This window comes from Aquarana catesbeiana, linkage group LG02 (assembly GCF_042186555.1).
Source record: "Aquarana catesbeiana isolate 2022-GZ linkage group LG02, ASM4218655v1, whole genome shotgun sequence".
Lineage (NCBI taxonomy): Eukaryota > Metazoa > Chordata > Amphibia > Anura > Ranidae > Aquarana > Aquarana catesbeiana.
In genome coordinates, this window is record NC_133325.1 from 378508307 (window position 1) to 378533760 (window position 25454).

General features: G+C 42.3%; 1 protein-coding gene across 1 annotated transcript in view; it reads left to right on the plus strand.

The window, feature by feature from the left end:
• Positions 1–25454, plus strand: part of TLCD3A (TLC domain containing 3A) — a 97969-nt gene that overhangs the window by 28353 nt on the left and 44162 nt on the right. Inside the window, exon 2 of the mRNA XM_073615130.1 lies at positions 23189–23272. Coding sequence (XP_073471231.1) covers positions 23189–23272 — 84 coding nt within the window. The remainder of the gene's footprint in view (positions 1–23188; positions 23273–25454) is intronic.

Sequence of the window (25454 nt, forward strand, 5' to 3'; positions counted from 1 at the left end):
TTAAACTATTGATGCCTCCTGCTAAAAACCACCACCTGTGGAAGTGAATTCCACATCCTTGCCGCTCTTACAGTAAAGAACCCTCTGCAGTTTAAGGTTAAACCTCTTTTCTTCTAATGTTAATGAGTGGCCACGTGTCTAATTAAACTCCCTTCCGCAAAAAAGTTTTATCCCTATTGTGGGGTCAACAGTATGGTATTTGTAAATTGAAATAAAATCCCCTCTCAAGCGTCTCTTCTCCAGAGAGAATAAGTTCAGTGCTTGCAACCTTTCTTCATAACTAATATTCTTCAGAACCTTTATTAGGTTTGTTGCCCTTCTTTGTACTCGCTCCATTTCCAGTACATCCTTCCTGAGGACTGGTGCCCAAAACTGGATAGCATACTCCAGGTGAGGCCAGACCAGAGTCTTGTAGAGCGGGAGAATTATTGTTTTATCTCTGGAGTTAATCCCATTTTTAATGCATGCCAATATTCTGTTTGCTTTGCTTGCAGCAGCTTGGCATTGCATGCCATTGCTGAGCCTATCATCTACTAGGACCACCAGGTCCTTTTCCATCCTAGATTCCCCCAGAGGTTCTCCCCCAGTATATAGATTGCATTCATATTTTTGCCACCCAAATGCATTATTTTACATTTTTCTACATTAAACCTTATATGCCATGTAGTTGCCCACCCCATTAATTTGTTCAGATCTTCTTGCAAGGTTTCTACATTCTGCGGAGAAGTTATTGCTCTGCTTAGCTTAGTAATGTCTGCAAATACAGAGATTGAACTGTTTACCCCATCCTCCAGGTCGTTTATGAACAAATTAAATAGGATTGGTCACAGCACAGAACCCTGGGGAACCCCACTACCCACCCCTGACCATTCTGAGTATTCCCCATTTATCAACACCCTCTGAACTCGCCCTTGTAGCTATATATAGGTCATGTCTAAGCTTATATACAGAAGGAGCATCACAGATGAACAAGTTATAGGGTAGGTCCACATTATAAAAAGAACAGCTGAACAGCTACCAAGAGATCAAATAGAAAATTATGACCTGTGGGCATAGAACACTGTCAGTTCTCACCAAACTTTTCCCACTGCTGAGTGATAAGTAATGGCTGCAATGCCCATACAGGCACCCTATTACATGCGTTTTGGGGAATTTCCTGTGTTGCTCCCTTTCTAGCAACATGATACTCAAATCAAATCACAACTTACTGATGTCTCTCCTTCTAACAACCCTGTGGCTAGCCTCTTAAACTTGACATGGCTATCATGGAAATCACTACAGATCCTTCAACTAGGCGCTGTTCACACTTGTGCGACTCCAAAGTCATGCGATTTTGAGTACGACTTTCATGCAACTTTTACACTCTCTGGCACTCAAGTAGCAAGGAAGTTGCATCAAAGTACTGCAGAAACCTTTTCAAAGTTGCTATGACTTCAAGTCACATAGATTTAAATGAGTACCCTTGAAATCAATGGGCTGAGACTTTTCATGCGACATTATTTGTCCAAAGTCGCATGAAAAGTCATTCAAGTGTGAAGGGAGCCTTAAATGCTGCCAGAAAGTGTATCCCCAGCACTTGAAAACAAATGAGACCACCAGCATTAAGCCAATGGTTTGCCAGTGGTGATTGATATATAGACTATGGAGAACCTTACCTCCTCTGCCATCATAAATAAGCTGGAAGAACACATGGCCAGATGGTTCTATTGGGAAAAATTCTGATACTCCACTGAATATCTGCAATTCTTACAAGAAAGTTTTTGTCTCAGAGGCTTGCATTGACCTCTTCCTCTGGTCCCTTGACAGCAAACCCCCACTCCTTTTTTTTTCCTTTACCTTTTCCCCATCCTGTTCCTTCCCTCTTCCATAACCTGTTTCCGCTTCTCTTGACTCTTCGTCAACACTTGCTAGTACCTCATCCAAATGTCCCCTAGTTAACTGTTTGGTTATCAAGCAGACCCTCAATCTCCCCTTTTTTTGCTCTTAGAGTTTCCCCTGCCCCATATAAATAGAAACATTGGTTTCCCACCAAGCTCTTTATAAGGATATAATAATGATGTGGAGCCCTAGGGGTGGTAGTGGTCTTATTATTATTATTATTAATATTTATTCTAAATGATGTAACATGTATGGTGTCTTCACTTGAAATCTTTTCATATATTTGTATATCAGTGTATGTAAGCAAAGTTATCTATATGGGTTCTGGCTGTTTAAGGTAATTTTATTATCTGTACGTTTTGGAGGAACCCTTAAAATGGTTGTAAACACACTTTTTGGACTTTTACCTATAGGTAAGCCTAGAATAAGGCTTACCTATAGGTAGTGGAAATATCTCTTAAACGTGCACCGTTTAGGAGGTATTTCACTTGTAGTCCACCGGAAATTCCAGCGGCGCATGCGTGGGGAAGAAATGAAACTAAGTGCCATTTCTTCCCTAGCATATGCCGTTAGTCGTGGCTCCCGTGTGCATGCGCAGGAGTGACGTCACACGGCTCCGGCGAATCACAGAAGGAAGAGGGCCAGAGGATGGACACTGCCCACACAGGGGACATTGCTGGATTCTTTTGCAGGTAAGAGGCACATAATGGGCTAGTATGCAATGCATACTAGCCCATTATGCTTTTCATGTGCAGGCTGCAGCAGCGAGAAAAAGAGGAAGTAAAACCCATCAGGGTTTACTTCATCTTTAAATAAGGGATTCAAAAAGGAGAACAGCTGCAAATCTGATCAGAGACATGCACCTACATTCTGGATACAGTGAATTTCAAAGACAGAGACTTATAATTAACAGCATATATTAGGACTGAGATTTAGGGCAGATGTCATTATAGCAGAGACTCAGCAGATTAAAAGGAAAGTCATGCAGATAATAGGCACATCATGCACAGGCTTGAAAAAATCACTTTGTAAATGGATAGAAAACTGGCTAAAAGACCGAATTCAGAGAGTAGTGGTTAATGATTCATACTCTGAATGGTCTAGAGTTGTTAGAGGTGTACCCCAAGGTTCAGTGTTGGGAACCTTACTTTTTTTATAAAAGTACCATTTTATTTCTGTCTTTGCAGATGACACCAAGCTATGCAGTGGAATAACGTCCTTACAGGATGTCTCCAGCTTACAAGCCAACCTCAATGCACTGTTTAATTGAGCAACTAGGTGCAAAAATAAGGTTTAATGTTGATAAATGTAAAGTTATTCACTTGGGGGCTAAGAATATGCATGCATCATACATATTAGGGGGAGTACAACTGGGGGAATCCATAGTGCAGAAGGATCTGGGGGTTTTGGTAGGTCATAAGCTTAATAATAGCATGCAATGCCAAGCTGGGGTTTCAAAAGTGATCAAAGTCCTTTCTTGTATTAAAAGAGGCATGGACTGCAGAGAGAGGGATATAGTTTTGCCCCTGTACAAATCATTAGTAATACCACATATGGAATATGCAGTTTATTTTTGGGGACCAGTTCACAACAAAAAGGATATCAGAGAACTGGAGGAAGTGCAGAGAAGGGCAACCAAACTGATAAGAGGCATGGAGGAGTTCAGCTATGAGGAAAGATTAGCTGAACTGAGTTTATGATCAACATGTATAAATACATAAGTGGTTCATATACATAGTGAACTTGGTGTAGAGTTATTCACTATATGTGAATACAGTGAATAACTCTACACCAAGTTCACTCTATGTTCAATGTGATTCAAAGGAGAAAGTGCGATCTACTCCCTACCTAACAACAAATCCCCAGGTCCTGATGGACTACCCGGGAAATGGTACAAGACACACGTGACCTTACTGGTTCCCAGGCTCACTCAACTCTTTGTGGAGTGCCTGGAAACCGAAGGGTTGCCAGACAGCATGTATCAGGCACACATTGTATTGCTACCCAAACCGGGTAAGGACCCACTCTGCTGTTCATCCTACAGGTCCATTTCCTTACTGAATTATGACCTTAAGATACTTACTAAGATGCTCGCCAATAGGATCATGCAGGTACTACCGTGCCTTGTCAACATAGACCAGACCGGTTTTATGCCTGGCAAGTCTATAAATCTTAGACGAGTCTTTACCCATCTCCAGCTCCCGGTCGAGGAGAATGCCTCTTGGGTCTTGGTAGCCCTCGACATAGAGAAGGCATTTGACACAGTCAGATGGTCATATATGATGCAGGTTCTCGAGGGTCTCGGCTTTGGCCCAACCTTCCGAAAATGAATCGGCCTACTCTACAAATCCCCCACGGCTTATATTAAACTGAATGGTAAACTTTTGCCCTCCTTCCCAATTAGAAGGGGGACAAGGCAGTGGTGCCCTCTCTCCCCTGAACTGTTTACCCTGGTGATGGAGCCTCTGGCGGAGGCCCTGCGGAAGTCAGAGGAGGTGTCTGGGATCCGGGTCGGTTTACAACCACTTTAAGATAAAAAACCTTCTGTGTGCAGCAGCCCCCTCAGCCCTCCTAATACTTACCTGAGGTCCCTCTAGATCCAGTGATGTTGCAGGATTGTCTCGGCTGCCCGGGACTCCCCTCCTCATTGGCTGAGACAGCAGCACGGCACCATTGGCTCCCGCTGTTGTCAATCAAAGTCATCCAATGGGTAAACAAAGGGGACAGGGGCAGGCCATGGCTCCATGTCTGAATGGACACAGGGAGCTGTGACTCAGCTCAGGTGCAACCATAGCAAGCTGCTTGCTGTGGGGGCACTCAACAGGAAGGAGGGGCCAGGAGCACAGGAGAGGGACCCCAAGAAGAGGAGGATCTGGGCTGCTCTGTGCAAATCCACTGCACAGAGGAGGTAAGTATGACATGTTTGTTATTTTTAACTAAAAAAAAATTTGACTTTACAATCACTTTAAAACGAGGTGCAGCGGAGTGCATTACATTGAACAAACATCTTTAAAGTGTGACTTTAAGAAATGTTATTGGACTTACACATTGCATCACTGGTGGAGTGAATTGCCCTTTATTTTGGACTATTTGAGTGACACTTGATTTGTGTGGAAAATTCACATATTATTAAAGGGTATACTGTATGTTATCGTCTTGGCGCTGCCTCATTTCATTATACTTTGGTATCAGATGTGATTGGTTGTAATACTTGTGATTAGTCGTTTGCCCTGGTCCTGGCTTTTTGGGGAAAACCTTCCAGAGTTCAGAGAAAGCAAAACATCTATGAATATATACCGTACATTGACAAAGACGAGATAGATGCTATGGAAAATACTCGGTAAAAAAGTAAAGAAAGTGATACACTGAAAAGTTTGGTGCGAAAACAAACAAACCCGCAGATACAGAGAAAGAAATAGCTTTGTTGTGTTGCCTTCTATTGTCCATGATAATTGTACTTCCTTTCCCACAGTTGATGGCCCTGAGGGCAGGAAAAAGTAGAGGAAAAGGATGGTTATTTTAACGTGTCTTTGAAATCACTCTGAGACCTGTCACCTCCTACACTACTTGAAGAATTTGGTTTCTTATTATTAAAACTTACTAGGTGGTTTATTGACACTACGTGCGCACCTACAGTGTAAAGTCAAGAAACCTTTAAACCTTTTTTTTTTTTTGCTATGGCTAACATTATTTTGGGTGTCAGGGAGAGCTCAAGCAGAGATGAAATTTGCCTAAAGTGGTGGGGAGCGCAACAAAGGTTTATATTATGAATATAAGTGGGTTTTGGGGTGGGCTTTCAAGTGATAGTATCATATTGCCCCGAATGAAGCAGGCTTTGTTACAGATCGGCTCAAAGGGTATAATGAATAACCCAACAACAATCCACTCAGTTCTCAGCTTGGTGTAGGCTCCAGCCTCTAGTGAGAGGGATAAAGAAGGTATCGGAAAGAAAATATCTGGGTTAATCATAACAGCTAACAATAATTCTCTTTGCTTTAATTCATTTTATTGAATTGTACATCGGACAAAAGAGAAAGGGTAAACAAAATACAATACAACATAGTGGTCCACTACAGTTATATTCAGCAAACAACGAATTATAAGATACATATATATTTCTGGTTGTACTACGCTTCGAAGAGGAAAAATTGTGTGGTACATTTAAAGAATATTTATCAGGCACACTCATGATCTCTCTTCCGCGGCCAGAGGGGCTTTGTTTTGGATACCTTTTTCCCTTGCAATATATCCCCCATACATTTTAAGTACAAGCCTGACTAGACATACAAATCTTGTAGCTCTTAGAAATTGTGTACCACCAATGAAAAGAGTGGGAATATAAATGAAAATAAGGAATAATTAAAATAAAATAAAATACAATAAACATACCAGTCAGAATGATGATGATTAGAACTAAGACATTGTGAGACATTTTGTATCAGAATAAGCATTCTATACTCTCCTTATACTTGTTCAGTAATAGTTGAGGACCATAACTAGAAGGTCATCTATATGGATTTAAAGGCTTAGCCTTTCGAGTACTATTTGAGCCAGGGTGCCCACAAATTTGAGACTACTTCATAATTCCCGGTAGAAAAAAGGACCTCATACACGCCGTGAGTTTAAACACTTTGTATTACTTCTGCTATCCCAGGAGCTTTTGGTTCTTCCCAGTGCCGTAGTATAGTTAGGCGTGCTGGCAGTAGTACATGAGAAATTAGAGTTCTGTGGGATATGGGAATAGATCCTAATTCTAAGGATAGAATCGCCATTCCCGGAGATAAGTCCAGGTTCAGAACTGTGATTTTGATTATAATGTTTGCTACTTGGGTCTAAAAAAAGGGTAATCTTGGACACGACCACAAGATATGAATTAGATTACCTGGCGACCCGCAGCTCCTCCAACACTCTGGGGAGGCGGTTGGATGAAACTTAGATAACAATAATTCTCTTTTAAAGGGTCAGTCTATCAAACTTTTAATTTCAGGTAGGAGTTAAGTCAAAATATGAAAATTACATATATATACTTCAAGATTCAATTCTCAGTTGTTTATTCCTGTTCCTTCAAAATTATGTGCACAGTTAGGGTCAGGTCACACTAGGACGACTTGGGATCCGACTTGTAAGCCCTCAAGTCGCCCCAAGTCGCCCTAAGAAGAGATTTGCATTACAGTGAATGAGAGCATCTTAATGTACACTACTGAAGTCGCTCCGACTTCAGAAAAGGTTCCTGTACTACTTCGATCCGACTTCTAGGCGACCTGTACTCCTAGAAATCAATGGAAGTCACCTCCAAGTCGGATCTCTATCTATAGTAAAGCGACTTCACAGGAAGTAGTGACAAAAAAGTCACCACTACACATGCTTCCCCCTCCCTCCCTCCCTCCCTCCTGAGCTCTGATTGGCCACAGGCAAATTCTGGGGGCGACTTGAAGTCGTGTTATAAGTCGCTCAAAGTCGCATTGAAGTCGCGTTGCAAAGTTGCGTCGAAGTCGTGTTGCTCCTGTGTGAATCGAGGCTTAGTCCCCAAAAACATCTGAGAATCATTCATTTCCCTCTGCATTCATTCCCTTTATGCCCGTGTCTACAATTCATTGTGCTCTCTAAGGCCTCATGCACATTGGGCTTAAAAGAAATGCAGCTTTTACAGGCGTTTGCCATTTTTTTTTTCAGCCTGTAAAAGCACCTCTATATTAGCCTATGCATCCATGCACACATACAGTAGGCATTTACAGGTGTATTAGAAGAGGAGCTATAACAGGCTGAAAAAATATCAAAAGCACATTCAGGAGAAGAGCTGAAGAGTTACAAAAAAAAGCTCAACGTGCCTAAATGCTAGAGGTGTTTAGGCATATTTGAGCGTTATTGCATTCCAATGGCCAGAATGAATTAATATTCTGGCCAGTGAAATTCTATAACATTCAAATGTTTGACGTGCCTAAATGCATGTGCAATGTGCTGCTTTAGTTGTGTTTTTTAGCTAGCTTTTGTGATGCCAGGAGTTCTGGCATTCAGAGGAAAAACTAAACTTGCTGTGTGCTGAAGACTTAGGCTCCGTTCACATCTAGGCATCCCGGATCATGTGCAGAATTGCAAGAATTCTGCCCGCGATCTCCAATTGCCGCAAATTGCAGGACTCCCTTGCGATCCCTGTCACTTCCAATGGCTACCCGAACACAGCGTGATTTTGCTGTGATTGTCGCCTGATGAATCATGGTAAAATCGCGCATACAGAATCGTGGTATGCCTGTCGCCCAAAAGAAGTTACGGAACTTCTTTTGGGCGACAGGCGTACCGCGAATCTGTTTGTGCGATTTTACTGCGATTCGAAGGGCGATAATCGTGGCAAAATCACGCCGTGAACAGGGTGCCAATTGGAAGTGACAGGGTTCGCAAGGGCATCCCACGATTTGGCCCGCGATCTGGGACGTCTAGATGTGAACGGAGCCTTAATCTCTCCCTTTGTAGCTATCTATTCAGATCGACTGGAGAGTAGAGAGCATCTTCCACCCTGTTGGACACTGGATGGTGTAGACTTTTGTTGTGATGTCCAGTTGCTTGATTACTATTCCAGAAGCAGGTCTAATAGAATGCCACTTGGGACTTTAACGCAGTTTGAAATATACCACACATTTATTAATGTGGAAAAGAAATATGCTTTATTGTACAAACAATTCTAAAATCATCATGTGAATGTTAAAAACCTATATAATAGCTCTGACTAAGCCAAAAACATGATCCCTCATATAATAATACATCCATATAATGGATGCAATATCAATCATAAAAAATACGTAGGACGAGCAATTGATACTCTAATGCCGCGTACACACGGTCGGACTTTTCATCTACAAAAGTCCAACGGACGCCGACGGACTAAAGCTGGCTGGTAATCCGATCGTGTGTGGGCTTCTCCGGACTTTCAGCAGACTTTTTCAGCCTCAAATCCGACGGACTTTAGATTTGAAACATGCTTCAAATCTTTAGGTCGTAACTACGACGGACCCCGAAATCCGCTCGTCTGTGTGCTAGTCCGACGGACAAAAACCCATGCTAGGGCAGCTATTGGCTACTGGCTATGAACTTCCTTATTTTAGTCCGGTGTACGTCATCACGTACGAATCCGTCGGACTTTTGTGTGGTCGTGTGTAGGCAAGTCCGTTCGTTAGAAAGTCTGCTGCAAGTCCGCCGAAAGTCCGCCGGAAGTCCGCCGGAAGTCTGTCGGACAGGCTGTCGGACTTTTGTAGACGAAAAGTCCGACCGTGTGTACGCGGCATTATTGCCTTTATCTTGTGGTCTGATGGAATGTAACCAAGCAACTGATGAACAGACTGCAAAGTAAAAATCTACACCAGGCATAAGCAATTAGCGGACCTCCAGCTGTTGCAAAACTACAAGTCCCATCATGCCTCTGCCTCTGGGTGTCATGCTTGTGGCTGTCAGTCTTGCTATGCCTCATGCGACTTGTAGTTTTTCAAAAGCTGGAGGTACGCTAATTGCATATCCCTGGTCTACACTATCCAGTGGCTAGCCCTATCTCTTGTTAAATATGTTTATTGAGTTTTTCATAAATAGCAGAGTAAATAAATAAATAAATAAAAAAGTAGTACATAAAATAAATAAAGAGATGAAGTAAACATAGAAATTAGAAGCATGAGCACTTAATATACAATCAGTATAAGATAAATAGTATCATAATGAAAATATAAACTTATCTTAATACTATAAGAATGATACAATTTATAGGAATACATCAATGTGATCATGACTTAGGAATTTAATAAATAAATAAACAAATAGTCGATGTGACTTTTTCTGTTCATGAATATATGTCTTATAAGGAATAAAATTAAAAAAGAAAAATAATATAGAAAACAAAAAGAAAAGAAAGGGGAGTATAGGTGGTGGTGGTCTGGCTCCTGAATTACACAATTTATTATTATATTATATATTCTATATTCAGTCTAATGAGGTAATAACAAAGATTGGTCAAAGTCATTAGGGTAATAGTGTTTAACCCATGGTTGCCATATCTTACGAAATTTATTGATCTTATTGTCAGCTATAGCTGTCATTTTATCAAAAACAAGTGCTCTATTGATTCTATGTTTGGTTTAAGCCAGGATTAGAGATTTAGACTTCCAAGCTTTGGCAATTGTTTGTTTGGCTGAGGTAGTAATTTGAATGAGTAATTGGAATTAAGTATGAGAAAGTGTATTGGGCTTGAGGTTTAAAAGTGCTATAGCAGGATCTGGAAGAATAGAGATTTCAAGAGCTTTAGAAGCCATAGAAAATATGTTTTTCCAGAATTCCTGGACTATCGGGCATTGCCACCAGATGTGAAAGTGAGTTCCAAGCGAATCGCAAGGCTAGCCCTATCTCTGGAACATGCATTTTTAAAGGGTGCCTGGGGATGTGTTTTTTCACTTTTGCAATCAGCAGGAAGATGGTGTATAACTTCCCCTAAAAAAAAAACAGTTGCAGCTATAAGAATGGACTGAGGATATGTACACAGTTTCAAAATAAGAAAGAAAATATTTCAACATTATTATTACTACAGCATTTGAGTCAGTGATTAATGTTTTTCTTATAATTAATGTAATGAATGTGACTTTAGTATTAATTTAAAATTGGTCACCAGCTTGGTACTTCTGCCAGTGTTCTGTTATTCCCAGCTCTGTGCACCTTCCATAATCATTGCCACATTTGAAGTGTTGTATCCTTTACTTATGTTACATTTTATATATTTCCATAAGTCTGAGAATAGAGTAAGGCCTCTTTCACACGGGGATCCGTATGTCCGTTTTTCATCCTTCCGTTTTCGGATGAAAAACGGACATACATTCATCCCTATGGAGCGTCGGATGTCAGCGGTGACATGTCCGCTGACATCCGACCCCGCTCCGATCCGTAAAGTGCAACGGAGGAAAAACCTACTTTTCCCTTTGTTTTCGGATCGGATCGGATGACGACGGACACTACGGACCGTCATCATCCGATCCCCCCATAGGGGAGAGCGGCGCTCTGACAGGTCCGTCGCTGCACACTGTGCAGCGATGCACCTGTCATCTTCCTGCTCAGCGGGGATCGGCGGAGCTATCCCCGCTGAGCAAGCGGATATTCACGGGGCGGATCATCACTGATCCGCCCCGTGTGAAAGAGGCCTAAGTGAATATTAGGAAGGGCAGAACTAGACACCCCAGCTTGCTGATTCCTCCATTATTTTCTCCTGGATATATAATTTTTTTCTTTCTTTTAACCTCTGGCGTTCACAAACATGCCAGTCATCTTGTAGATTTAAATTGAGTACAAAAAGATTTTTATTTGAATAAAAAAATTAATAAAAAATCCAAATAAGTTAGTATGTGAACTGCAGGATTAGAAGTCTCTTTCTTGCTGTAGAATTGCGGCTGCTATAAAGTTGCACCCGTGATCCTGAGCGATGTCTGCATTCCCCTCTAATACACTGTATACATGAGAACAATGACTTTATCTTGGGCTTTTAGTAGTGTAGTCTGTGCAGGACAGACATTATTAACCTTTTTAATGTTAAAAGCACTGAAGTGTCAATAAAGAGGAAATAAGGATTGTACAGGCTGATTACAAAGGCTGGTGTAAATGGAGCGTGCAGAAAAAGTCTGTGTGCAGCATTTTTGTTTCACGGACAATGTTGACACATGCAGGTAGAAGGAGTTCACATCTTAGACAAATTAACTTTTTTGTTCGTTTCATTTTTTATGTAGTATTGTGTAACTGAAATGTTAGTATCAGGCATAACACAATCTGAAACCCTTTTACCAGGCTATGACGTGAAGGCCTTGAGAGGTATTACTAGGCCTATATTTGAACTGTACTAAATGCTGTTGGGTATATGAACCAGGGTCATTTATTTATTTCAGGTACTTACATAGTGCCGTCAATATGGAATGCATTTAAAGTAAAGATGTCTGTGTTCAGGGGGTTTCTCTTCACTTCCTGTCTCAGTGACCAGAGCGAGAGAATGAATAGTTGCAAAATGATTTGACTGAAATTTGAATTGCATGTTGATGAACAAGGGAAAGGAAATTACAATTAAGCATTAAGCTCTTTTATGCTCACCTAACTCTGCCATTTGATTCCCTTGCTGACAAAGCATTTAGGAGGGACGACTGGTGGTACAGCACTGCACCCTATGCCTATGTTGACTAGTGACCTCTTTATGACTTCATCATGCTTTCCAGTTATCTGTGGCCTAATAGGACTCCGCCACTGGACAACCAGTAAGAAGTGTCTGTCAGAGGACACTGTAATTGGTTAGAAGAGAGGTGAGGGGCAAAGGGTGGGGGACTTCAGCTTTAAAGCGTTTGTAAACCCTTGCATATACCCAGGGAAGTGACTAGTATTAGGTGATACATACCTGAAACAAATCCTCCTACATAAGTTATACCTGATAATCTGCAGTCTTCTCTTCTCTACAGCTGTTCAAAGTCCACAATTTTTTAAAAGCTTGTCTGAGAGTCTAGAAAAAAGGGGGTGGAGAGCTGAAATTACATTCTGCAGAGCTCAGTGATGAAAGCTCTGAGAGCTGATTGGAGGGAAAGGACACCCCCCATTCACACAGCACAACAGGAACAGAGCTGAGGCTGTCAATCAGCTGGAGATCCCTCCTATCACCTGTATTCTCTTGGTGTCAGGAAAACTTGTCAGAAGTGATTCATGCTGATAGCAAAGGAATGAAGCAGCAGACAGACATGGCATTTAGTGCTTTTAATTGAGACAAGTACACACTATAGAGGGATATGCTTTTTTCATATTTCATGTTTGAGGTTTACAACCACTTTTTTAAACCTGCAAGTTAAAGTTATAATGTGCTAGTATGCATGTGTGAAACTTACCTTAAAGTGTTAGTAAACCCACAACAGTAAAATCTGTATATGCAGAATAACATGCATGTTATACCCACTATGGAACTTGAGGGGTTAGTCATTTGCATTGTGTAAAAATATTCTTTGATCCTGTATGGACAGATCCTCCCCCTCCTGCAGGGTCTCTCATGGCAAGGCCAGATAATGCACAGGCAGAGTGGTAAGGCTGCACATGCTCAGTTTAGTCTCTATTGCTGGAGAGAATATTTCCTTGTTGAGCTGAGCTTTTCAGGTCACATGATATTGACATCACACATTTGGGCGTGTATACAGATCCTGAACTATTTTAATATTACTGGGTTTAGTAACACTTTAAAACGAAGCCTTCCAGCAGTGCATTGTCACCACTGATTGGGCTTCACAGCACAGGGCTCTGAAAGAACGGCACCATAAGCTGTTCCTTCACAGAGCATGCGCCGTTGATGTCACCGGCGGATTCACAAGTAAGTATTTTCGAAACGGTGTACGTTTAGGAGATATTTATTGTACCTAAAAGTAAGCCTTACTATAGGCTTACCTAAAGGTAAAAAAATGTCGATGGGAGTTTACTCCCACTTTAAGGCTGGTCTGGCATACCCATTTGGCAACAGAGTATTTCACAGATTTGGCCCTGAGTAGGGTTGCCACCTCATCCCTTTAAACCCGAACACATAAATTACACAGGTTCTGAGGCTAAATTAATGCAGATAAGGCACCAAGTGAGTTTAATTACCACCTTAATCAGCCACAGAACCTGTGTAATTAATATGTGTTTGGTTTTAAAGGGATGAGGTGGCAACCCTAGCCCTGAGTAAATTTAAATCTGGCTAATTAGCACTCAAACCGAGCTTTATGCCCCATACACACGATCAGAAATTCTGCCAGCAAAAGTCGGATGTGAGCTTTTGGTCAGAAATTCCGACTGTGTGTATGCTCCATCGGACTTTTGCTGGCAGAATTCCAGCCAGCAAAAGATTGAGAGCATGTTCTCTATTTTTGGGTCGAAAAAAGTTCCGATCAGAAATTCCGATCGTCTGTACAAATTCCGACACGCAAAATTCCTACGCATGCTCGGAAACAATTCGATGCATGCTCGGAAGCATTGAACTTCATTTTCTCAGCTCGTTGTAGCGTTGTACGTCACCGCGTTCTTGATGGTCGAAAGTTCAGAGAACTTTTGTGTGACTGTGTGTATGCAAGGCAAGCTTTAGCAGAATTCCGTCGGAAAAACCATCCAAGTTTTTTCTGACAGAAATTCCGCTCGTGTGTATGGGGTATTAGACTTGTGCTGGAGACTACAAAAATAATTGTATATTGAGTATAGATATACCAGTGTTAATTTCATCGACTAAAACATTTTAGTTGACTAAATGAATACTATTTTAGTCGACTAAAATACGACTAAAACAACTGAGACGTCTAAAATACGACTAAAACTAAAATGCCATTTTAGTCAAAAGACTAAAATGGGACTAAAACTAAAATGCCATTTTAGTCAGAAAAAACTAAATTGAAATTTGACTTCAAAATTAACACTGGTCTGTAGTGCATGTTCATACCTCAATAACATAAATAATAGCATATTAAATTTTTCACTCCAGCAGTATATGAGTTTGGAAATTGTAGAGAAATGTTTAAGGCATTACAATTTAATCACACCCTTTAGATTTTAGTCGACTAAAACATAGGACATTTTAGTCGACTAAAACATAGGACATTTTAGTTGACTAAAATGTACTGGAGATTTAGTCGACTAAATACAACTAAAACTAAAACAATTGCAGAAGACTAAAATGGGACTAAAACTAAAATGCCATTTTAGTCCTAAGACTAAGACTAAAACTAAATCGAAATTTGCTGCCAAAATTAACACTGGTATATACACTGGCAGATATGGTCATTTATACACAATAGAGGTACCCTTTCTTTAGGGCGTAGGTCACTTCTATACTCTCTCTATGGAAAGTAAGGCTTCATGCACACGAGACGCCGATGCAAACTCTGCTGAACACATGTTTTTAAAAGCTGAAACCGGCGTTTAGAAACGCCCGTTTTGCCGCATTTGCATGCTGCGTTTAGCTGCGTTTTACTGCATTTGCATCTAGAAGTGTCTGCAGAGCAGAGAATGACATTTTGCGACCCAACTTTGGGGCCCCTATCTCAGGGCCACTTAGTGCTAACACAGTGGAACCAACACTACAACATATCCAAATTTGGGGCTCCTAGCACCAAGTGGGCCCGAGATATGGGGCCCTAAAGTCAGGTCGCAAAATGTCATTCTCTGCTGCAGTTTACCATCATATGTCTGTGTTTTCTGGTCCAAAAAATAGGGTTCCTTTATAAACGCAAACGCAGCTAAACGTGGTACCGGCGTTTAGATGCGTTTAGCCACGTTTAGATGCGTTTGGCGTCTGAAACGTGGAAAACTTTTGCGGCCAAAACCATTTTTTTGCTTCTGGAAAAACGAGGTTAAACGCAACTACCTAAAAACGCCAAAAAACGAGACCGTGTACATGGACACACAGGATAACATTGAATAAGTTCAGGGGAAGTTGAAAAAAGTGTCCAACTGCCTCTGAACGCGAGTTTAACAGCGTCTCGTGTGTATGAGGCCTAATGTTACTGGAAAGCAACCTTACCTTTTCCTTTTTATATCATAAAATGCTTTCAGGAGCATATACCAGTCTGCAATTGACAGATTTATCATTATGAGGACTGATTGGTGCTACTTCAAGCAGGACTTGCTTGATCATGGATCGGTTTAAAGAATCAGAATAATTATTACTTTCAGCTTAGGTATTGAGGTTAATTTGTAGCCCAGATAACTGTTTCATTTACTGCATTACTTTGTGTTTCTTCAAAAGTTCCTTGCTTAAGCACATTTTACATTTTTAATTAAAGAAAAAGGTGTAAAGATTGCTGGGAAAAAATGTCATTTTATGATATAGGTATTTCATTAGTGCAGACACCTAGATCAAACCGTACCTAGAGACAAATCCTCAGTTACATGAAGTATGCAAATCACTCCTTATTATCATTACTAGGTTTTGTTCTGCTTTATCCTTTTATAAAAAGAATACCAGACTTTATTTTATAAGTGTTGTAAAGAGAGTACTTACAGAACTCCCTGGCCTGTGAAAACCCTAGGTGGAATACTGTTGGGATTCTTCTGTTTGAAATGTAATTACATGTATTTCTAAGAACACAATGGATTCAGAGCGCCTGAATTTTATCTCTTTTTTCACGTGATAGATTACTGTTATGCTTTGATAACAAATACAAATAGGGTCAGTCATTGTAAGGTCAATTTCTACCTATACAAACATCACTGGAACACTTTGTTGTAGCAAAATGACTTTCTGAATGACTGCTTTGGGTGCAGACCATCTCACATTACTCATTTATATTCATTGTGGTGTTAACATTTATCAGTAAGCTGACAAGTTAGATACACTGTATATACTCAAGCTGTGCTATAGCTAAGGTCATAAGCGTTAAGGGGTCCATAGTCCTTAGTAGTGGCCAGCTCTGAGCCTCATTCAGGAATGACTAAGGCCGGCCATACACGGTTCGAATGGCAGCCAGTTCAGCAGGAACCAGCTGAAATTAGAACCGTTAATGGGCAGGCAGAATGTACCTAGTTGATTGATCTATCAGCTTGGGTACAAACAGCCTGCTGGATTCTCTTGCGATTATTGCAATCGGCTATTATAGCAACTAGCAATAATCACTGTATTCTCAAGGCAGAAACAGCCCCCCCGCCAGGAGAAGACAATGGCGCGGCAGGAGGGATTCCCGCATTAACAGTGTCGGTGTCGATGGGAGAATCAAGCAAATTTGCTCCATGCTTAAAGCCTGGTTCACACTGGTGTGGTGCTTGAACCACAAGAGATTTGGACAGGAATCACCCCGCATTCCTGTTCAAATCACATGCAATTCTGCAGCAGTGTGATTTGAGCCATTCATTTTGTACCAGAATTGGATCGCATGGGTGTGAACACCCATGCAATCTAATTCTGCAAACTGCTCTGCATTTTGCAAACTGATTTTTGATTGTCGTTAACTTAACATACACATCCGCAGTGGTTCGCATGAACAGGGTACAATTTTGATGCGGTACGGAAAACGCACAAAAGTGTTCCTCTGCTATCTGCATTAATCATTTCTGACAGGCTGTGCTGCCTCTAATAGATTGAGGGGGACAGGGAGGGGAGCTCCAGCACACAGCCAGCCTGTGCAAGCTTTCCTATGAAATTGTGTATGGGGGTGTGTGTTCCTTCCTGCCACTCAGGTCTCAGAATACACTCTCCTCTCTGAGCTGTGCATTGTGTGACAACAGATCCCCTGCCCCTGCCTCTAGAAGCTCAGAAAAGCTGTGTAAATTCTGCACTTTAATTGGATTCAGAGGAGAGGGGGCTGCAGATAAACTGGTACAGCCTATGTAGGAAGATTTATTTAATCTCTGTGTATCACTTCAGGCCAGTTACTTCTGTGGGTACATGTAAGGGTTTACAACCACTTTAAAGTATATTGCCACTTTTGCAGCCAAACTGGGTTTCTATTTCATAGCATAAAAAAATGCTAGTTACCTTTTTAAAGTGATCCTAAAGGTACAGTGTTTTTTACCTCAATGCATGCTATGCATTAAGGTAAAAAACCTTCTGCAAGCAGCTATCCCCCCCCTTATAATTATCTGAGCCCAATGTCGATCCAGCGATGTGCACGAGAGCAGCAGCTCTCCCAACTCTCTCTCTCCTCACTAGACAGAGAGGCAGCAGCAGGAGCCATTGGTTTCCTTTGCTGTCAGTCACAGCCAGTGAGGAGGGAGTTGGAGGCAGGGACGAGCCATGCTCTGTGAATCAATACAATTAATAAACCATAATATACATCATTTGCATGAATGACTCTATAGATAAAGTGCTACGTGCTCAAAAAGTGCATAAGTGCTCCAATATTGTTGCTGGTGCTCCACAATTAGAACGGTGCCGTGTGCCACACTCCCCTGTTGTGACCCCACTCACCAATGGCAAGGACCCACAGCTTTGCAATCTGGGGTCAGAAAAGCTTGGATCCAATAGGATCAGTCGGAAGACAAAACGTTTTCTCTAAATGGTAGAACATAATAAAAAAATATGTTTAGGCATGTTGTGTGAATGGAAACACATAAAAATATAGTGGGGTTTTCTCATATTTGACTGCAAAAGTGGAAATACAGTACGCTTTAAGGAAGTTGTAGTCACACTGTTGCTGGAAAATCTTTAAACTAGGGTCTTCAAGATATAAACTCACTGGTTCCTTTCCAAAGCTGAAATGTTCTTTAGGGTAATCGGCATTTAATACTAAGGAAATGTGTCAAGTGTCTGGGCTATCACTGGGACCTAGAGAACTTTACCTACACCATGGTAAACATGTTCTAGGTCAGCCTTTCTCAAACTTTTCAACCACAGTGGAACCCTTGAAATAACTTTCTGGTCTCAGGCAGTCGCGGCCTGTCCATAGGGGGCGCATGGGTGCCGCCTCCCCACGCTAAAAAAAAAGGCCCTTTAAGAGTGTCTAGGTGCCGGACACACGGCAGTCTATAGGAAGCTTCCCAGCTTGCAATCAGTTGATTGCAAGCTGGGAAGCTGATTTGCACATGAGGTTTCGGGGTGCAAGTGGTGCGCCCGCAAACACCCCCAATCCTCACTGATTCATATGTGGCCTCCTTTCCGATTTTTAATTGGTGGGGACGGAGAAAGACTGGGCAGTGCTTTTTGCGCCCACTGCCACATCACTTCCGGTTTCCCGGCTCACTGCTGTGTGGAGAGCAGTGGCGTCACTCGTTATGGTGGTACGGAGCAGCTCTTCCTCCTCCTAGCCTACCCCCTCCCTGTCCTCCAGCACCGACACATAGGCGTGCTCCAGGTGGATGTCTTTTGCGCTGTGATTGCCCCCAGGTAAGCATCAAACCTCTCTCTGGGAAGCCTGCAATTGGCACATAGTACTCTGGCTTCAGTGACTTGTTATGGGACTTTTCTCAGCTCTGCCGTTCTTCCTGTGTCAGATTAGGGATCTCAAGAATGTGAGGAGAGAGAACGCGAGTCAGTGCGACAGCATCAGCTTTAACCCCTGCCAGGCTGAGCAGTAATTACTGCAACATCTCAGTCATATTTTTGGAGACAGTGGACAAGTGCAAGAAGGCAATGTGTAGGGGGATGGAGGATGCAGTGCATGGGGGGATGTGTAAAAGGAAGGGGGGTAAATGTGGGCAAGAGTGGGGGTAATATGTACAAGAGGGGGGTGTAATATGTACAGGGAGGGGGTAATATGTACAGGGATGGAGTTTAATATGTACAGGGAGGGGGTGTAATATGTACAGGGGGGTAAAATGTACAGGAGGGGGTAATATGTACAGGGAGGGGGGGTGATATGCACAGGAGGGGTAATATGTACAGGGGGTAATATGTACAGAGGGGGTAACATGTACAGGAGGGTGTAATATGTACAGGGAGGGGGTAATATGTACAGGGAAGGGGTATTATGTACAAGGAGGGGGGTGATATGTACAGGAGGGGTAATATTTACAGGAGGGGGTAACATGTACAGAGGGGGTAAAATGTACAGGGGGTTAATATGTACAGGAGAGGGTAATATGTACAGGAGGGGGTAATATGTATAGGGAGGGGAAGTAATATGTACGGGGGGGTAATATGTACAGGAGGGTTAATATGTACAGAGGGGGGGTAATATGTACAGGGGGGCAATATGTACAGGTAGGTGTAATATGTACAGGGAGGGGGGTAATATGTACAGGAGGGGGTAATATGTACAGGGGGGGTAATATGTACAGGAGGGGGGTTAATATGTATAGGTGGGTGTAATATGTACAGGGGGGGGTAATATGTAGAGGAGGGGTTAATCTGTACAGGGAGGGGGATATATATACAGGAGGGGGTAATATGTACAGAAGGAGATAATATGTACAGGAGGGGCTAATATGTACAGAGGGGGTAATATGTACAGGAGGGTGTAATATATCTGTAACTGAGGCTGCACTATAAACCCTGATCTGTGACTGAGGCTGCACTACAGTGGGGATGGAAAATATTCAGACCCCCTTAAATTTTCCACTCTTTGTTATATTGCAGCCATTTGCTAAAATCATTTAAGTTCATTCTTTTCCTCATTAATGTACACACAGCACCCCATATTGACAGAAGAACACAGAATTGTTGACATTTTTGCAGATTTATTATACAAGAAAAACTGAAATATCACATGGTCCTAAGTATTCAGACCCTTTGCTGTGACACTCATATATTTAACTCAGGTGCTGTCCATTTCTTCTGATCATCCTTGAGATGGTTCTACACCTTCATTTGAGTCCAGTTGTGTTTGATTATACTGATTGGACTTGATTAGGAAAGCCACACACCTGTCTATATAAGACCTTACAGCTCACAGTGCATGTCAGAGCAAATGAGAATCATGAGGTTAAAGGAACTGCCTTTGCCTCACTTCCCTAACCCCAACTAGACTGTACCACCTTTTATCTGGGCTACCCCGACTGACTTTACTCTGGAACTACTATCTGACTCGACGTTAGCTAGTTACCGGGAGAGGGCAGGGATGGACCCAAGGGGATTATAAAGGGAACGGATAGAGTGGGATCGGGAATTACTTTATCGGGTGACCAAAGGGAAGGGGTCTCATCCAGTGCCCAAGCGACAGCTGGTCGTGCTGCAGAAATATCGGTGTGACCTGCTTAGCATGGGAATTGATATTCCCCTAGCTGGTCACTTTAGAGTGACCAAAACTGTTCATTGTTTGACTCAGCTATACTTCTGGCCAGGGATAATTGGGGATATTAGACAGTATTGCCATACCTGTGACACTTGTCAGCGTGTGGGAAAGAAGGGCGACTGATCTAAAGCTCCTTTGTACCCTTTACCGATCATAGCTGAGCCCTTTAGCCGGATAGTCATAGACCTGGTAGGACCATTACCCCGACCCAGTCCCTCTGGGAAGAGATATACCTTGACAGTGGTGGATTATGCTACTCATTACCCGGAGGCAGTTCCTCTGACAAACATCCATGCAGAGACAGAATTGGAGGCCCTGCTCCGAATCTTTGCCAGGGTGGGTTTCCCTCAGGAGATTATCTCAGACCAAGTGACTCAGTTTACTACGGACCTAACCCAGCAGTTGTGGAAGCTCTGTGGAATTAAGCCTATATACAGCTCTCCCTACCACCCACAGACTAATGGACTATGTGAGTGGTTCAATGAAACGCTAAAGCAATTGCTGCGGACATTCGCAACTTCTCACCCGATTGGGAGGAATTTCTGCCACACGTCCTGTTCGCTTACAGGGAAGTGCCGCAGGAATCTACGGGGTTTGCCCCATTTGAGTTATTGTATGGGAGACAGGTGAGCCACTACATCTACTTAGAGCCTATTGGGAAGGAGGTGTAGGGGCTGAAGAGACCTCTGTGGTAGGGTATGTACTAGCGCTCAGGGACCGGCTGAAGGAACTCACGGACACCGTATGGGAGAACTTTCAGAGCGCACAGGGGCGGCAGAAGCGGTGGTATGATTGTACCGCCCAGAATTGCACCTTGGCTGTAGGGCAGAAAGTTCTTGCCCTCAAGCCTACCAAGTCGGACAAATTACAGGCCTCTTGGCAGGAACCCTAAAAGGTAGTGCAGCAAATATGTGACACTACCTACCTGGTAGCTAAGTGCTCAGATGAAAGAGTCCGGCGGAATTTCCATGTGAACAAACTCAAAGCGTACCAAGAGAGGCCTGAGGAGATAGCTGCCATATGTGCTTCAGCTGGGGAAGATTCCAAGAACCTTCCCCTGCCAGAGCTACCAGTGAGAGATGGGGACAGAGCATGTGTAGAGACAGTGAGGTTAGACGGGCAGCTAGGACTGGAGCAGCAGGACCAGGCCAGGCTGGTCCTTAAGCAGTATCAGGAAATGTTTTCCACCAAGCCTGGATACACTATTATTGTGTATATACGATAGTGCACCGAGTGGAAACCCCGGGTACCTGAGTCAGTGAGAGAGTGTATGAGGCAGGAGATAAAGGACATGCTCGATTTAGGAGTCATCGAGCCCTCCAACAACCCCTGGGCATCCCCAGTAGTGTTAGTGCCAAAGCGGGATGGTACTACCCGCTTCTGCGTAGATTACCGCCGACTAAACAACTGCACACCGACTGACGCCTACCCCATGCCCGGGTCGGTGAACTGTTAGACCGCATCGCCCGAGGTAATTTCCTAACTACCCTTGACCTATGCAAAGGGTACTGGCAGATTCCTCTGGACCCGGAATCTGTTTCGAAGTCAGACCCCACAATAGGGATAAAACTTTTTTGCGGAAGGGAGTTTAAGAAGACACGTGGCCGCTCATTAAAATTAGAAGAAAAGAGGAGGTTTAACCTTAAACTACATAGTGTTTAAGGTTAAACACTACTTTACTGTAAGAGCGACACGGATGTGGAATTCCCTTCCACAGGTGGTGGTCTCAGCGGGGAGCATCGATAGTTTCAAAATACTATTAGATAAGCACCTGAACGACCACAACATACAGGGATTTACAATGTAATACTGACCTATAATCACACACATAGGTTGGACTTGTGTCTTTTTTCAACCTCACCTACTATGTAACCAGGTAACTATGTCATACAAGAGCTTTCCTTCAGTTAATTTAGGAAGGCTAAGCGGTCAGGGAAGACTATTTTCCCCATAAATAATTTGACATATGTCATGGGGTCAGAGCAGTTCCCATTAAGTTTTACACTGACATGGTGGAAAGTTAATGCAGTGTTCAGTATAGATTTTTATGAAGTGCTTATCTTAACTGCACACAACTGATTCAGGGTTGTGAGCCATCATCAGTGCAGTGCATAGAAAACAATGGCTTCTATGGAGTAGGGCAGGGGTGATTATTGGTTAGTAAATATCTTGCGTAGTATTGCTATGTAGGAAACAAACAAAAATACATTTCTACTACTTAGCTACTTGAAATCAAGGAATTGTATTGCTTGACTTACCATGCAAAATGTAAAAATTACATGTATGGGTTTCCTCAAGGTCCAGTTTCCTACAACAGTCTAAAAAAAATGTAGTTTAGATGGCTTCCATCATAGATATGGTCATAGATATGAAAAGGCCAACTAATGTCTATGGAACCATTTGCCACAAGAACACTTGTTTAAATCAGTCCAGCATGCATGGTTACAATATGTACTATGTAGGTACTCCTGACACCATTGCCTTATGGGAGTGGTCAGCCAAGAGACAGCTATCTAGGTTTTTCTATTCAGCTGGAATCGACTGAATAGTTCAATGAGACTATCATGTGTTGGGTACCTTAACTGAATGAAAGTGAAAATGTACTCCTTTATTTCACTAACTTTTGTCCTTTCTTTACTTTTCAGAATAGTTTCCTCGGTCCAAGGGGTTCTTGCTGCTGTCTCTGGCATCATTGTTATTACATCCTGCAAAGATGTGAAATTTGGCAGGTAATTGAGTAAACTATAGTAATATTAATTGATACTTAATTTAATTAAATTATTCTTTAGGAATAACACAAATACAGGTCCATTTAAATAAATAGAGTATCAAAAAGTGAAACTCATGTATTATATAGATTCATTACACACAGAGTGATATATTTCAAGCATTTATTTCTTTTCATTTTGATGATTATAGCTTACAGCTAGTGAAAACCCAAAATTCAGTATCTCAGAAAATTAGAATATTGTGCAAAAGTTCAATATTGTAGACTTATGGTGTCACACTCAAATCAGTTAATTGACTTAAAATACCTGTAAAGGTTTCCTGAGCCTTTAAATGGTCTCTCAGTCTGGTTCAGTAGGTTACACAATCATGGGTAAGACAGTTTGACAGTTGTCCAGAAGACAGTCATTGACACCCTCCATGAGGAGGGTAAGTCACAAAAGGTTATTGCTAAGGAAGCTGGCTGTTCACAGAGTGCTGTATCCAATCATATTAATGGAAAGATGAGTGGAAGGAAAAAGTGTGGTAGAAAAAGGTGCACAAGCAACAGGGATAACCGCAGCCTTGAGAAGATTGTGAAGCAAAAGCCATTCAAGAATTTGGGGGAGATTCACAAGGAGTGGACTACAGGTGGTGTCAGTGCTTCAAGAGCCACAACGCACAGATGTATCCAGGACATGGGCTACAACTGCCACATTCCTTGTGTAATGCCATTCCTGAACCAGAGACGTCAAAAGCTACTTACCGGCCCACGGGATATTTACGCCCCGTGAAGAGGTGCCAATTGGCCCGCAGGACTGGTCCACCAGGATACTGATACATTTCCTGGCAAGCCGTGCAGGTATAACTTATATAACGGCCGCCGTGGGTTCCAACTGTTTTGTCGTTTCCTGAAAGAGGTCCCTATATAAACTGGAAACCGGTTTAGATAAATAGTCACTGCAAGTCAGCAGTTCTAAGTCGCTGGGCTCAAGGTCAAGAGGTTCTCCGCCAAACTGGGATTGAAAGGCATGCCTTAGTTGAATGTATCGAAAAAAATGCATGTTAGGAAGATCATAATGTAATTTCAAAGCATCAAATGACATTAGGGTGCCATTCACTACAATGTTGTTTAAAGTCTTAATTCCGAATTTAGTCCACACTATTGGGTCTGGGTAGTTAAAATGTGGTAAATTGGGATTCCTCCACGAGGGGAGATTTGGGGAAAATTTGCCATGACTAGAAGGCTGGAGCCCCTGAGTCGTGGACCATGCCCTGATCACAGAGCGCATGGAGGGCATCAAAGGGTAAGGGGCCCGTAGACCCCTATAAACCAAGTGAGATATTGCTTCATACGAACCCACGCATGCCGCCTCCAACAACGCCGCATCCTCTGAAGTGGTAGTCAACCAACGGTGTGCCACCGTTAATTGGCCAGCTAAAAAATATTTATGGAAATTTGGTACTGCTAGGCCTCCCTCCCCCCATGGCTGCTGTAAGATGGTCAATTTAATGCGGTGGATTCTTCCCTGCCACAGAAATGAGGAGATTATACTGTCTATTGACTTAAAAATTGCTTTTGGTATCCACACCTAGGAATTTCTAAGGTTATAAATTAGTAAGGGTAGAATTTTCATTTTGATTAGATTTATAGATTTATCTTCCCAATGAGAGACAATGGGAGATTTTTCCAGGAATGTAGTTTTTATGTAGTTTTTTTAGAGATAATGCCCAGTAATGGGGACACTTTAAGACTGATGAATTCCGTCACCAAATTCGTAATTTGAAGACCCAGGTATTGATTTTGCGCTACCCATTGCAAGGGATTACTAGGTTCCGCCTGTCTAGGCGCCGTGTGGGAACGCAGCAAAAGTATTTTGGATTTATTCCAGTTGACCTTGAAACCAGAGACCCCAGTAAATCACTTCAGTAGCGCCAGTGCAGCGTGTAAGGAAGGTCCGGTGTGTCTAATGAATAATACGAGGTCGTCTGCGTAAAGGGCTGTAATTTCGGTAAGGGTGCCCACTCCGATACCCTGGATTTGAGAGGAGGAGTGCAGTGCAATCGCCAAGGGTTCCATGACCAGCGCAAATAAGCCCGGTGAAAAGGTGAAAACAGAATTTAAAAAATAAGGAAAAAAAAAACGTCACAGAAAATAACATACTAAAGACCCAATGCCCTGTTTGCTCCAGGCGAACTGAACCA